We start from the raw sequence: 15,926 nt of genomic DNA, 5'->3' as shown, positions 1-15,926 counted from the left end.
CAGAGTCTGAACGCGGAGCTGGAAACTCAATCAGTCTGAATCTTATATGTTTTCAAGATGTTTTGTGGGTTGTGTGTGACATTTTTATGTATTCAAGATGGAACATGTACTACATTGCTTTACTCGTCTTTTCTTTAACATCGCAGCATAACATGCTTACGTTTATCTTCGAAAGCGTGCTATGTAGCAAATGTGGTAAATACTCTATCTTACATCCATTTTAGAATGGTAAAATATATCTTTAAGAGGGTATTTGCAAAAAAAAAAAAAAAAAAAAAACTGAACATGCTCTGATAATAAATGTCATTAGGTAAAGCTAACAGCACATGTGCATAATATAAACCCAAAAATGACATTTTAATGGTGTATGCATTGGTTTTATGTCTCCTGCAGACATCAAGCTTTATTCACTTGTCAGGGGGAAATGAAACATGAATAGAGTTATCACATGAAGAAACCTGCTCTGCACCAATAGAGATGTTTAAAACAAAGTATGTGGCCAGAATAACTTTTTTTTTCTTAATTTATCTCCAAAGCAAAGTGGTTGCAAATGAGATAAAGCATATAGTGGAATGCAAATGCATTGTGCATTAACTCATTGTTAACCAACTGGGGTAAAAAAAGTTATTGATATGGGATAGTTCAACACAAATTAGAGCATAACTTTAGTAGAAATGAAAATGGTGCATATATACAGTATTTATATTGTGGGATGTGTGGCATTTTATTAATCTTGAATTATTGCTGTATTTTCATAGAAAGTCCTTTGATTTTAAGATTTTGACTTAGAGTTGCTCATTGGAACACAGATTGTGCTTAAAATGTAGTGTTTGTTCTGTGGGAAAGTGAATATGTGAAAAAAGGCTTCCTGAAGCATGATTCTGCCCACACTATTCTATTTTTGAAGACCATGGGATCATTTTGGATGAGCACTGCTTTAGGTCATCTTCTAATGCTGCAAAATGTGAAAAAGGTTCAACGGGTATGATTTCTTGTTCAGGTCTAGTTTGTGCTTTTATAGTTACATTTTGATCTACTTTTATTTGAAAAGAAATATTAGAATCTTTACTGTATGATGTAATTTGTGTGGATTTCCTTGGTGCATGAACTTACACTGAATTTATACTCTGCTAAAGGGAATACTTATGGACTTTTCAATGGAGCAGATGTTACAGTATTCATCTATTCTTTATTACAACAGATGTTGCAGCCTGTTATCTTAAACCCCGGTTGCAATCAGTCACTTCTTGTTTAAAGGGGAAGAATCACATACACAAAGCAGTCACCCATATCTTTAGCACAAGGAACCCTGCAGTCAGGAAATATACTTGTTATATTTCACTGATGCTGATAAATGTTCTGCAGGCAGACATATGGAAAAGGATGGGAACATACTTTGAAGACTGTGGTTTCATGTTGCAAGTTATCGGTCCAGCTCAGAGAGAATACTTCCCCTTAGAGATCCAATGAGAATCCCAGCTTCCCTTTAGGTGAACATGTTTCCCGAGCTTTGTCTTGACTAAAAAAAAAAAAAAAACTTGGCATTCAGTTCCAACCTTCATTCCCAGGCTCTTTTCACAGACTTTAACCTTGAGCCAAAATCTACATTTTTCTCTCTCACACTGATACATCTGTGATCCCGTGGGTTCTGGAATAATCTTCAACATGCAGCATTAAAAGAGAGAACAAATCTAAAGTTTTATCTTGCAATACTTACAACTATCTAACTCCTAATCTATAATCCAGCAGATGTTTTGGTTTAAAAGTGTTAAGCTCAACATTTTCTACATCTGTTACAATCATCCCCCATGCGAGTCAAATTCGATACTGAATAACCACATGACAGGAGAAGAGAGATAACATGTCAGGAGAATTAAAAATGTTAGTCATTCATAGCCAGGCCTGGACTCTGCATTTACCAGATCTGTTAAAACCATTACTCAGCAATGCATCTGCTCCATTTCTTTCTTTTTTTTCCCAAAAAGAAAAAAAAGGGTCTTCTTGTTTTAAAAAAGTCAGCTTTTTTCAATGAAAGTAATTGTTTGAGAATGAAAAAACTAATATGTACATTTGGTTTGTTTAATTTTAATTTCAAGAATATTTTTTCAATGTAAGCACTTCCTTGAACACACACGATTGGAAATACCTAATTTCAGCAAAGTGCTGCTGCATAAATGTGGCATTTCCATTGTGGACATAACATGTTACACGCAAAAAGTATAATATCGGAATATATTCAGGGCTGTTCCCATGTATTAATACCCATTAAAATCTCTCACCTTTCCCTCAAAAACCTGAATCAGAATCAGAACTAAAGGGAAACTAAACTTCAGTGCACCTCATTGGTATTTCCTACAAAGAATACCCTTAAACATGGAATAATTTTGCACCGCAAGAAAATAAAAACATGTATTATCAAAACTTGTTAATAAAAGAAAAAGGATAAAAATAATCTACACATAAATCTCTCCTATCCCAGATAAAGATAGCATCCCCAAAGAAAGATTTTTCACCACAGAGGGCATAGCGTGTGTCTTTTCTTATGTTAAATGTTGTTTGTGTTAGGAATCCAGTTTGTGTGGGTTGTTTGTGTGTTTTTCTCTCTCCACAACCAGGTGGTGCCCTGTTCCTCGTTGGGCCTCCCTGCACACCTGCGGCTCATTGGATCATTACTGGAGGAGTACTTGTGCAGTGGGCTGTCACTATCTTGACACTAGAGTGTTTGCCAGTTTTGGGTACCCTAGCCAAGCTGAGATTAGCAGAGTCTAACCTAAGCTTTGTTTCTCTGAGTTTTATCTAGTTTTTGTCTTTGCTCTTGGGCAGGAAGCCTTCCTGAGTAACTGGATACCTGGACCTTCTCCCCCTGGAAGGATTAACTGAGTACAGACTGAGCAGGGGAAAACCTTCACATGATCCGTTCAAGTCCTCTTCGGAAATCCAAGTGACAGTCCGCTCCTTTACTCCTCTGGGTCCAACTCTTGTCTATCTGTTCGCCCTCCAACGAGTTTCCTCTTCTCTGGATTAACCCCCACAAGCTGGATTCAAGGAATGACAAGAGCTCCCTCAAATGTGAGTCCCTCTCCAGTAATATTCAAGCCTCAGTCAAATTTCCTACGGTCCCTGAACTGATCACTGTGATCTCCCCTTCAGACTGTCTAGTTCCGGTTCACCAGTCCACTGTGTTCCAGATCCAACGTCTGTTATTCTTCTACATTTAATAAACCTGTTAAACTTTTTCCCTTGCTCTCTGAGTGGTTCTCTGCATGTGGGTCAGATCGCTTAAACCAATCATGACAGTTTGCTACCACACGCAACGTTTTAACCCACAAGCTTTAGTTATGTTTTCATCTGATAATTTTATTATATGCAACTCCATTAATGTAACTTCTGTGATCTATCAGACACACTCAATTTTATTTAGGTTTTATCACAGTAAAGTTTATTACAAATGCGGTTCATACTTGTAAAAGACAACGTATAAAAACATAACGCACTGCCTTGTGTTCAAGTATCCCAAACTAAAATTTATGCTGAAAAAGAATACCAAGAGCTACTTGCAAGGTTCAACAGTGGAGGAAAACTGTGTGTTCACATGTCAAAGGAATGGGCTGACACCTGGTATGATTTACAGGCTCATATGGAGGAAAGTGAAACATCCCTCCTCTTATACATAATGAGTGTTATACATGGTTTTATTATTGTATTCCAAAAATGACAAAACACAAAGGAAGTGGCAGGTTTTGTTACATCTTACCATACTTTCCAGCCTGAAAAAAAGTAGTTTTTTGTTGTTGTTGTTTTTTTTTTTTGCATGTAAACCTTGAGGGTTCATCAACCTACCTGTAACTGGAATTCTGTAGTTTCTATAGAGGAATGTTGATCTAAATTATCAATCTAACTCTGCCCCCAGACAGATTCGGAGCAATTCCACCAAAGTGGTCCTTGCTAATGTTTGTGGCACAGGGTGGGAATGAGTCGGGGGGATGTAAGGAGAGATGGGGGTTAGCTAGGATGTATTTAGGCCTTAGGGAGCCCAGTGGCTCAAAGACAAAGTTTGAGCAGCTTGCCTTTTGGCAATGACTCAGCTTTTTCCAAAGACAATGCTGCCAACACTCACTACAGAGCCATAGATATGAATGAGTTACTTTTTGTTAAAGTGAAAAATGCCTTTAACTGTGAACATTTAGACGTACCATTTGAATCAATGGGAAAATCCGTTGCAGTTGCCCCCGTTTGACCACTTTGACAGTAGCTAAGCAGTTTAAGGCACATTTTGCATTAATGTAATCTAATGTAGGGTAACATTGAAGTAGCACCCCACAGACCCAGGCTCAATCAGAATACAGCAAATCTGAAGGACCCTTACTAAGGCAGTGAGGAGGGGTTTGATGCTTTCTATCCACAGTTAAGATTAGGTGGCTTGCAATGTTCCTATCTCCCGCTTTAGGAGCTGAGCTATATGTTTGCTTACAATCCTTAGTGTGACAGGACATATAAGAACAGCTCAGTATTTCTTTGGGTGTAATCTCTGTGATTCATGCAAATGTATGCACCTGCTTTAGTTTTATAATGGAGATTTAGTTCACTACTTTTGTTTAACTTGTGTTTTTGGTTCTTGTTTGGCAGACTGTTTTCCAAATTTGATAATCTTCATCCATGTGCATTTCTATAGCATAAGGATGTCCGGAAGGCTGAAGACTGTGCAGATTCAGCACAGCAGTCTGTACTGTCTTTCTTTACCATTATAGTTTTCTTACTGTTGATCGCACAGAAATTGAAGGAGTAGGATCTAGGAATAGCAGCCAAGAGCTAAAATTAACTATTTCTACTCATAATTAAGGGTCAAAGGCAAAGTTTCATATAACTTGAGTTGATACTCTAAAACTTGGCTTAATCTTTAGGATGCATAAATAATACCAGCATAACCTCTCTCTGAAAACTTTCAGCGTTATCTTCAAAACTTGTCTTCTAACCATTAAAGGGGCTTAGAGACATACTATTCATACTATGCATCATACCCTGTTGGCTTTTTATATTTTATTATGGTGATTTACAGTTTGCTTTTGCTCTGTTTGTTAGTAAACAAAGAAATAAAGTTCCTTTATGTTTATTTATCATACAACATAACAAGACAGTATGATGGGAATTTGATATTTGACATGCAAACAATTCAAAGCAGTGGAAAGTTAAATTAAGTTAATGGAAAATTTGAAGCAATGGAGCCGAGAAATTCAAAAGAAGAAAAAAGATAAAATGTAATAAGCACAAAAAATTTTAGATGCCAAGAGGGATAAGACACTAGTAGCACTCAGAATACAACATGAAGATTTGTGTTGATTGAAGTGGGAGCATAAGTACACAGCCTTAATAAAACTAATAATATAAGTAATGCCATTCTCAGGTTATAAGTTTTAAAGTTATAAGTTTATATGTAGGTGTAAACATAGCCACTTTTCAAGGTTAGATGAAAACAACAATGTTTAAATCTGATACATGGTGCAAACAGTTTTTTTAGCCTCAGAAAGCCCATATGAACAGTATCAGGCCAAACCTCCGAGTAGATGATTTTATTTGCAGAACGCAATTGCAATCGCAAATTATGCGATGGGGCCAGTCTTAATATTGAAACTGGTGATACTGTAGAAATTAAAAACCAAAACCTACAACTTCACAAAGTCTTCAACAGAGACAAAAAAAAGTAAGGCAATATATTTAGGTTTTATAATATTATCACATTGTTCCTCCAAGTTCTTTCCATGAGAAACTTTGCCTTAAATGCCCCCCGTTATTTACTGTAACCACAGAGTTTTAGTCTCCAGTGAGAACCGTGTTCAAATGAACTGTGGTGTACCTCAAAGGAACAGCCTCCAAACCAGGAGGGAGAAACAGGAAGAAAGAAATTGAAGATATGCATCCCTTTGCCTCTCCTTTTTTTTTTTTTTTTTCTTTAATTAATTCCTGGCTTCTTTACATGCAAACATCTAAACTCTTCAAAGCAAACTGGTTTTGTTAACTTTTCCATGAGCCAAATACAAGATTCAAGTGATACAATTAAAATTGATCAAGCTACCTCTTTAAACACTAAACATATTCATCATTGCAATACTGTAGTTTGAGGTGTTTCAATAAAATGTTGAACCAGTTTTTTGAGAGCAGTAGAAAGTAGCAGTGAGCCCCCTCCACCACTTGTTGCTGTACACTGTTGATCAAATTCATGAAAGACCACTGATGTAAAAACAGACACTTATGTTGTGGAAATTAGTAACTGCATCATTACAGAAGCAATCGGCATTCAGTTCCATCTGAAAAAGACAAAGGCAGCAAAATTTATGCCTGAGGCATTGACTAGTTAAATTAGATTGAGATGTTGCAAATTCCTCCACATGGTCTCATGCTGCTTTTTTACAACCCTCACATGATGTTTTGGAAAATACTTTATAATTAAGTGAAACTACTTACCTCATTTAAAGAACATTTTTAGTTGTATTATATTGTTGCATGCTAAAGTCAAAGTTTAGGTGAGATATTAGAAAAGAAAAGCAAGTTGAGATGTATGGATATAACTGACCTCTATCTGAGCTTCCTTAATGATAGGGCCATTTAAAAAAGGATTGGAGAACAAATTGATAAAAATACATCTCTCTAGAACAAAAGAAAAGTAAGCAATGAATGTAGTGTATTAAGGAAAACTGGCATACATTTCTGTTTTAAAATATGTGGGTTAAAAATAAAATAGGATACAGCACTATTACCGGGAGAAAGAAAGAACGAGGTGGGGGTAATAGATGGTATAATGATACAGTGAGGAAACAGAGGACCCTTGCAGTAGTTAAGATAAAGAAGTGATTCAGAAATCTCATGGTGGAGAAAAAAAAAATTAATCAGGAAAGTATGTGAAAAGCTTCCCCAAGCGTGCACACAACACAGATGGTGCATTGTGTGGTTTTGGCCCGAGAAGATCTCTCCCTGAAGGGTATAAGCTCCTCTTTTATGGATAAATATGGAACCACAGACAGGGAAATCTCCTTTGAACGTAATGATTTATGAAAAACAAAAGGAAATACATCTGCACTGGTTCAGAAATGATCTCACCCCCTTTAGTTACGATTATTGTCGTTTAATTTTTTACTTTTTTTTTTAAATTAATTTGCACTCATCTAAATTCAGAAAACATGTTAAAATGATGCTAAATGCTAGAAGCTTTGTTTTGAATAAGTTTTAGTATTCTGGGAAAACTATGACATCATAACATACAGGTACTTTGAGGAGGCACATTGCTGAGCTTTTTCGCTTTAAGTCAATTTTATACCTTGACATACTTGGCTTCTTACTGTGGGTTTCTATTAGGTACTGGTTCATGGTACCAGCTTTTCATCAAGCTGAAAAGGTGATTTCCAAAGACCACTATTCCTTAATTGGTCAGACGTTTGCATCACTGGTTAACTCATAAGTGAGCAGTGACTTTATTATCAGCTGGGTTAATTGGGGGTATGATTGCCTCCTATAGGCCTTGTGTAACAGAATATTTAGAAAGTAAATAAAAACACATTATATAATATCATAAGAGTTTTCTCGCACTTTTCACACCTGCAGCTTGATTTAAGGATACAGTAAAAAGAAGGACTATATAGTATGATGTGACAGAAACTTTGTTTTAGGTTTAAGATCCTGTTTTCATAGTCAATACCGACAAAGTTCACAAGTGCTTTGGTGTTTTAAGAATTATTATGCAATAAATAAGTGTATTATACAAAGATTATGCTCCCTGTGTTGTGTTAGAAAACCCTGAAACATGTAATGAAGACCATGGATCCAGCCGTGTTTTAATGATTATTTTGTGAAACGTCTGGCATGGTTATTGTGTTTCTCTGGATTCTGATTTTGAATTGTTTTTTGTTTTTATTGGTTTGCGATAAGTTCTTTTTTCTTTTGACTTATTAAACTAATTGAAATTAAAGTATTTATTATCTTTCATATTCTGTTGGCAAATAAATCAATTATTACATAACTGGTGTGTACTGGCATTAAGAAAATAAGGTTTTGTTCCTTTGTTTGTAACGTTTGCTGTGACATCACTGCTGCCTTTTTAATAACCTGAACAACTGGTAATTAAAGTTCAATGCTTTATACACAGTTTACAAATCTCCTATCTTCCTGATAGGAAGCAACTACTCTACTTTTTCTGTGTAACAAAGGTCCCACTTTATCAGTGTAGACAGAGTGCTGCATAGTGTGCCATGAGATAAGCAAAGTTGTTAATTTAGGGCCATTTCTGCAAGATTTATACAATATTTAAATAAATATTTAAATTATGTGATAAATAAATGCAGTTTCTCAACGTTTCCCATGTACAAGATTAATCACTCTTAGTCTGGCTTACTGTCACTTGCGAAACACATGGCAGTAATATGAAAAATATATATCAAAAATGTCTGTTTAGTATGTTTTTATGTTCCCCAGAAATATTTGTGAACAGGTCTGTATTTTTGCTGCCACTGCATTAGAGTTGGATAAACAAATAAGCAAATGTCAGCTCCTTAAAAGTACTCACAGGAAAAGTTTGAAAGGAGTATTTTTGTAGGAATAAGCACAGCTGATGCAACATTTAAAGACAGTCTCTACAAAGAGGTTACATCAGGCTTAATGCTGTTATACATTTACTTCTCCAACATCTGCTGCTATGAGCGAGGGAGATTTTAAGAGCACAGAGATTAAATCAATCCACAGCCAGCTCCTTCTTCCCAGGGCGACTTGCACACCGCAAATATAAAACTTTATATAAAACAAACACATCTCTACTGTCTGGATGTAGCCAGCATAGAATATTGTGAATTTGGTTTATGAACTCAATTTTACGGGACAAAAAAGCATGACTACTGTTTGCTGATTGTGTGTTTCTCTTGTAGCTTTAGAATCGCTGAGCTTTATCTTTTTCTGTTTTTGTTTAAACATTCAAGAAGTGACCAAATTTTTTACACCAGGTTTGTTTGATTAGATTCATGCATGACAAAAATATTATTACCTTTGGCTGCAGTGTCTGTGTACACAAAGTAACATAGACAAAAAGATTTTCTCTCACCTTTGTGTCTGCAGTTCAGGAGGGGTCCGGGATATTTGAGATTGCAAATGGACACAGCATCTGACTTTTCTATTACAGGCCCAGGTTCTGGCCCCTCCAAAACCTCTGACCTGTTGTCTTTGGCACACAGCAATTCTGCTTCTAGCTCTTTAAGCTTTTTGCCCTTCATAGAACGCGGCTCAGCGCACTTGGCATAGTTGCCTAAGTTGCGATTACTGGGCACCTGCAGGGTCCTGACAAGGGTTTCCAGTGGGCAGCGGCAGCTCCAGGGGTTGTCAAAAATGCGGAGGTAGGAGAGGCTGCGTAAGGGCAGGAGGAATTCCTCGGAGGCTGTTCTGATGCGGTTATGTTGAAGGAGAAGTGTGGTGAGCTGATCGAGGCCACTGAACGCATTATCCTCTATCACTGAAATAGCATTTTGCTGAAGATCCAGGCTCTTCAACTTGGTGAACTGTTCAAACATGTTATTCCTTAAAACCTGAGGGTAGAAATACCAATAATAGGTTAAAAAAGAAACACCAAAGCAAAACATACTAAAACCAAAATAAAAATAAGACAGAGTGAAAAATTACAGGTAGAAAAATGCATAGTTCGGCAACAAGAGGAAGCAAAATAGGTTTCCCTTGAAACTTCACATAGCAACCCCATCTCTACTTTACCAAACCTATCAGAGTCCTGAATTATGTCAATTAAATCATTTTCCAGCCATTTATATCTTAGATTTTTAACTAGTAATAACTACAAAAATCTATAGATATTACATACTGTACTTTTTACTAGTTATACTAATATTATTGGGCTATTTCCAATCATAAAGATCTGATTTCTCACCAACAACCATCATTGAATAAATTATTTCCATTGCAAGCAAGAGTCTGCTGGGTCAACGGATGTTTCAGAAGCTGATGAAGATGACCTTTTATGATCAGTTTGTGGCTTGGCAGCACCATATTCGTGCGAAATATCTACTGTTAACTGGCTCTGAAGTAAAACAAACTAGTAATTTAAGAATCACCCAATTAAGAACATAATATGTTCAAAAAGAAAAGAGAAAACAATACAAATTGCAAACCCAGTTGCCTGTAGCATCCAAACAACCTTCCTAACTGTAGAGGGTATAACAGGAGTCTTCTAAGGCAGCAGAGAAACAACTTTACCTTTAAAAAAAAAATTGCAATTAATCTACAAAATCTACCAAATTCTTCCAATTTTATTAAAAAAAAGACCTTCTATGCTCTGTTGTGGCATCAGGCATCTTCTATGGAGCTGTCTGTTGGAGCAGTGTGGTATCCTTAGCTGAGAGAAATCTGATCTGGAAGGCCAGCTCTGTGATTGGATGCCCTCCAGACTCAGTGCAGAAGGTGAACAAAGAGATCCTAACTTAAATAACATCTCTGTCGATAATGTCTCCTGACCCATGCATGAAGCTGTTGCAGAACTGGAAAGCTCCTTCAGTGATGAACTGCTGCACCCTAAATGCACCAGGGAGCGTTATCACACATCCTTCCTCCTAGCAGATGTTAGACTTTATAACCATCACTGTTCCCAACAATCTTAATAAGTTGTTACATTAATGCTGATCTTTGCACAGTTTCTGTCTTAGTCAGTTAAATAACATGTGTTGAGAAAACAAATTTTAAATAAGCTAGTTTTAAAACTTATTATGTCTTGACTCGAATGGCCTAAATTGTGGTTTTAAATCAGTGACTTATTCTGGCCTGTTGTCCTTTGTTTTGCCTGTGGCTGCAGCGGATGGTTTGCTAGGATCGTTTAAACTGCCTTTTGTCTGTGTCGTAAAACAATACAGTGGAAGTTCTGGCTTTTCACACTCATCTGTGAGAGGCCGTAAACACTGCAGGGGTTTTAGGCTTCAGATAGGGGGTCAGAGATAGCTCCTGGTTGGAGGAGCAAAGGTACGCCTTATTTGAATAAATTAAATACAAGAGGATAAAACTTTCTGCACAGAAGTAACAAATCAGATTTGCTCTTGCAACTCTCCAAAGATGTCTTTGTATGTCTTTGCTTTCTTTCCTTCTCTCCATTTATGTCATGTAAATGAATGTATGTCTCCGTTGTTCTGCAGTTTCTGGTGTAAGTTTGTGCATTGTCTTACTTCTAAGTTTATGCATTGTCTTATATTGGATTAAACTCTGTATTTCTGTGACGTCAACACGCATTGTTGGTTTCCTTGTGGCCACACAGCTCGCTGGGAGGGCCTGGGATCAGAGGAAGAGAGAAAGCCAAACTTTTTCCAAAGTTAACTATTTTAGAATATTTTCTTCCTTAACACATGCTACTGTCATTTTATTATTTATTTTTTTTTGCACATCCCTAGTGTTGCTGCTTTTTTCACATATCCCTTACTTTAAAAGTGTCCAAAGCAGTTTTTACTCTTTAGATACAGTATTTATGGTGTAAAACACTGTACTATACTCTATTTGCTTTATTTTACTATGATTTACTATTACTAGTTATTATGATTTTCTATTCTATTCTATTCTAAATAAACTCAACAGTTGATGGTAAGAGCAGTACTGTATTGCTGTTTTTTTTACAGACGATAATTCTTTTTACATTAATACTTTTTTATACTTCAAATGGAATTCATTGTATTCCATTAAATTTTCTTCTCTTTTTATGCTTTTATTTTCTTTCTTGTTTCTCTTTTATAGAATTTCACACATCAGTATAAGTAACTAATTACCAATACTTTACTCAATATCCCTGATTAAAAAATTTGATTGTTATCATCATGACATGTATTTAGTATCACCCGATGCTATGCAAAATAGGAAAATGTAGACCTTATTAGAAAAGTATTTCATCTCTCCACTTCAATTATAATACCTATTCTAGACATAAATACTATCTGTCATGTCTTTAATTATTAACCATGTGGCAAAGCTTTTTTTTTTCACCACGTGTGACACACAAATTCCACACAAAAGCTCACATACTGAATGTTTTTGATCTGAGCTTAAAATGAGTGGTGCACAGATGGCAATGGTATCAACAAGCAAAGCAGGTTTAATTCATTATAAAAAAAATACAACCAAATCAGACAAAACCTGTGCGGTTTGCTCCACAGAACTGCAATAAAAGTTTACTTCAATTCCTCATCAAGTTTTATTATCCGAATATAACTGAAAAGCTTGTCTGCTTTTCTTTTTGTTTTCCTTCAAGCTGATTTTGTTGATGTTTCTTTTGAGTAACGTAGTATTGTGAGTTTAATTATGCTTTAACTGAAATAGAAACTGGTTCCTTTCATTGGATTCCCCAGTGATCATGGTTGGGTATTCTTTAAAGATTTTAAGTTTTATTCTTAAGTTTGTGTTATCCTGCTTGTGTAAACATAATCTGGTCAGTTTTTTTTAATAATCAGAATCCGCTTTATTAGTACAGATTCTGTGTACAAAAAAGGAATATAACTTTTGTGTACCATCCTTCCCATTGAAATAAACAATCTAATGAAAATGCCTGGTGGGAGAAAAAAAGCCAACAATGTGCTTGTTTTTCTATGAGCACTCTTTAGCTGTTTAAACAACTTTAAGACCAGGATGTGTGGGGTCAGCAAAGATGTATGTAGCCATGTTTCCATCTAACTGAAATGTAAATTTTGAGCAAACTGTTTTAAAAGTTTAAAAAAGAAAAAGCACATTTTCAGCATGTCCTTTAGGTTTGAAGTGAAATAACCAAGAGACGCATCAACATTACATCAACACTCATAGCTGTAATAAACAGGAAGTACACTGCAAAAACGATTTCAAAATGAGTAAAAATGTCTTAAATTAAGGGTATTTACCCTTAATTAGAGCAGGTAAATAAGAGGATTTGCCAATGGAATTAGTATTTTTACTCTTAAAATAAGGTATCTGGATATTATGCACTTAAAATAAGACAATGCAGTTGTTTTTTTCTTATTTTAAGTGTAAATTGTCTTGTTCCATTGGCAAAGTGTTTCACTTAAATCCTTAATTCAAGAAAAAATGCACTTATTTTAAGAAAAAATGACTCAGTGTATCTCTTCTAATTACTTTTTTTGCAGTGTAGAAGCTGCAATCTTACACTGACCACAGATTAGTAATGGTGGTCATTTTTAATGAATGTGTTGCTAATGTACAAGTTTGTCTTATGTTAACATGTCAGCTAACAATGGCAGTGTTGCTTCTAGCCAAGTGACATGCACAATAGGAACATCAGTGAAGACACCCACAGCAAAAACAGCTGCTTAGGCATGTGAGCTAAAAAGTTTGCTGCGTCAGTATTTCTGTCTCCAATTTTGTGCAATAACCATTTTTTGCAAAAGCCATAAACCACCTCAAGTGAGCTTATAACCTTTCATGACTTTAAGTTATTGTTTTTTCAAATTTGTACATTTTCATCATGCGATACTTGAAAATGCAAATTATTAAAAGCTGTTGGAAATGCCATAGACTTGTACAGGGTGTAAAATAAGGGCTGGTCAAACCCAATTATCCTTTCCAGGCTCCACAGATTTGTTTGTTGAACAAACCTTAAAAAATGCACAGTAAATTGTTCACAATTGAGGATGTAATCTGACTACACATACCTGAATCTTATTTTTTGCCAGCAAAAGGTGCTGAATGTCTTTGGGCCAGTCTTGATTTACAAATGTCAGCTGCCTATCCTGGCAGTCAAGAAACTTTTCTCTCTTTTCTGTGTACTCCTTACATTCCTGAGTTTGACGCTTCATGAGGCTTGCCCTTCCTCTGCCTCGCACACGGCCCTTGGTGCCCCGTTGTGCGGCCTTATTTCGGCCGCCTTTCCGAGGTTCAGCTGACTGAAGGAGCAGCAGGATGATAATGATGGTGAGGAGACGCATGATTGGAAAGAACAGAAGCGTTCTCTGTAAGTGGGTTGATATACTGGAGATATTAGAGGGACACAGGATGCCGGTCAGAGCTGTAAGTATAAAGAAAGACACAATGAAGGAGAATGTTACTAGTAAGGTCAAACAGCATTATAAACATATTAGTTATGGTTGAATTAAAAAAACCTAAAAAAGGATTGGAAAATCAATTCATTTAAGTCAAAAGTTCTTTACAAAACACACAATTTTTTTTTTTACACAATAAAAAGATCAATTATTAGAGAAAAGAATTTTGATTTTGAATGTTGCTAACAGGAAGAAATGTAACTGTATTCTTGGGGGGTTTTTTGCCCATAGTTAAAGGAGACACCGATCACAACGGTCAACCTTTGAAATAAAAAAAAGAAGAAAACAGGTAAACTTTCTGGATGAAAATGCATAATTTATCTCCTAACATAGAATTTTTTAACAATTGTTTTTCTTATTTAGGAAACCAAACCAAGATGGTTTTATATACCATACTTCTAGATCTTTATTTTCTGTTTTCTTTCAGATGTTATTCACCATACGTTTGCAATATGTCTGTAAGCAATATGCAGAAACCGGAAAAAATATGTTTTTCTTTTGGTCCAGTTGCATAATTTCAGGCAGAATAAATAAGCACTTCTCCATTAGGACGTTATGGAGATACAGTATCTTCTCTTTTCTCCTACTTACACATTATCATCATTCTTATTAAGCCTGAGTGACCCTTTCAAGGGGGCTGCAGCTCTTTTGCAAGAACAATAAGCTTGTAGTTCATCATCTCTGAGCTTTACACACACTTATCATATGACTAAATCTTCACCTGAGATTCCTCTACAAGACTATCTATTTCATTCTAATATCCACAAACCACGGCTTCAACACCATGCCAAAATGCGCTCAGATAGCCAAAATACAATTTATGACTCAGTTCATGTTTCATTAAATTTCATTTCTACCTAAATTTGTGTATGTAGTGTGTATTACACTGTGTAAATAAAGAGTGTTGAAATTTTTTTTTTTTTTATATTTCAACCCAAACAAACTCACACAGAGAACTGAACATATTTTCCATGGCTGTTACTCTAGTTGTTTATGGTTATATTTTTTGAATTCTTGTGTATTTCTTGTTTACCCTCTTTTGCCCCCTTGTGTCAGTCTCCTTCCCTTCGCTCCCTTCTAGTTGCTTCCGTCCACACCTGCTCCCTGACAGCTCATTAGCCCAGTCTTTGTTCTGTCTCCCATTTATACTCTCCCTGTGCAGTTCCTCAGTGCTGGTACCTTGTCATTTCTTGATCCTTGTGTGTTTTACCTGATATTTTCTAGTGTTTTGTTTTCTGTATATGGTTATTTGGGGATTTTTGCCCCAGTTGCTACTTTTTGAATTATTAAACCTCTGCCTCCCTCATCTCTGCATTTGGGTCCTCCTGCCCTGAGCTTACAATATTGAAATTAATTTGTCTGCAAAAGGACATTTCGATAAATAAATGTATTCACATGGTGACTATAATCTGGTCAGACGATTAGGATCATTTAGATATCTTTTTACATACTAAGTTTGAAGACAAAATAATGCTGCATATCATTCCAGAAAACATCACGCCAACAATGAAGTTTGAACTTAAGAGCATCATGAAATTTCAAGGAAACTCTCAGATGGTTTTAGAGAATTATAAATAAAACAGTCCCAAAAATCTTCATGATTAGCAGACAAAGTGGCAAATATAAGTCAAACTTATATTTGAGCGCTGCCACTGAAATGTTTTGTATTATCTTTAAAAAGCCTTTTGGAAGAGGTACCGACTATAATATAACAAGTGTTGACATTCCTTATTGTACTACATCAGATTGACCAAATTACTTAATTTTGTAGTAAAAACATGTGACTACATGCCATGACAGTATTGAATATATATATATATATATATATATATATATATATATATATATATATATATATATATATATATATATATATATATATATATATAT

The 15,926-nt window shown here is 35.6% G+C and overlaps 1 protein-coding gene across 1 annotated transcript in view; it reads right to left on the bottom strand.

Moving 5' to 3' along the window:
• The window catches only part of LOC107093302 (leucine-rich repeat-containing protein 17-like), a 34,533-nt gene that overhangs the window by 8,711 nt on the left and 9,896 nt on the right, over positions 1-15,926 (bottom strand). The window contains exons 2-3 of the mRNA XM_015388278.1: positions 13,650-14,002; positions 9,080-9,557 (exon numbers count right to left, since the gene is read on the bottom strand). Coding sequence (XP_015243764.1) covers positions 9,080-9,557; positions 13,650-13,922 — 751 coding nt within the window. The 5' untranslated portion in view covers positions 13,923-14,002. The remainder of the gene's footprint in view (positions 1-9,079; positions 9,558-13,649; positions 14,003-15,926) is intronic.

The sequence above is a fragment of the Cyprinodon variegatus genome, unplaced genomic scaffold (assembly GCF_000732505.1).
Source record: "Cyprinodon variegatus isolate N-32 unplaced genomic scaffold, C_variegatus-1.0 Scaffold418, whole genome shotgun sequence".
Classification (NCBI taxonomy): domain Eukaryota; kingdom Metazoa; phylum Chordata; class Actinopteri; order Cyprinodontiformes; family Cyprinodontidae; genus Cyprinodon; species Cyprinodon variegatus.
The sequence above is the reverse complement of the archived record's forward strand: the minus strand, read 5'-3'. Positions and strand labels throughout refer to the sequence as shown.